The 250-nt window shown below is 51.6% G+C and overlaps 1 protein-coding gene across 1 annotated transcript in view; it reads right to left on the reverse strand.

Moving 5' to 3' along the window:
* The window catches only part of LOC119591734, a 2,579-nt gene extending 2,329 nt beyond the window's left edge, over window positions 1-250 (reverse strand). Inside the window, exon 1 of the mRNA XM_037940484.1 lies at window positions 16-250. Within this exon, the coding sequence (XP_037796412.1) occupies window positions 16-145 (130 nt within the window). The 5' untranslated portion in view covers window positions 146-250. The remainder of the gene's footprint in view (window positions 1-15) is intronic.

A 250-nucleotide genomic window follows, 5' to 3' on the forward strand; every position in this document is an offset into this window, starting at 1 on the left:
ACCCCCTGTACTCACGTTGGCCCTGCCCTGAACGGTGCTGGAGTTGAATCTGGTGTGTAGGTTGAAGGGCAGACGCTCCACGTACGGCTTCACCGGGAGCTTGGCCTGGGCGGGGGAAAAAGAAGTATATAAAGCATGTTCTCATTCATATTCGGAAGAGGCTGTAACGCCGGGAAAGACGGCATAAGGCGTGGGAGTAGAGTTCACTGACCGACAATTTTTGTCTCAGCATTTTTCTCTTGGATACTAT

The sequence above is a fragment of the Penaeus monodon genome, chromosome 29 (genome assembly GCF_015228065.2).
Source record: "Penaeus monodon isolate SGIC_2016 chromosome 29, NSTDA_Pmon_1, whole genome shotgun sequence".
NCBI classification, from domain to species: Eukaryota; Metazoa; Arthropoda; class Malacostraca; order Decapoda; family Penaeidae; genus Penaeus; species Penaeus monodon.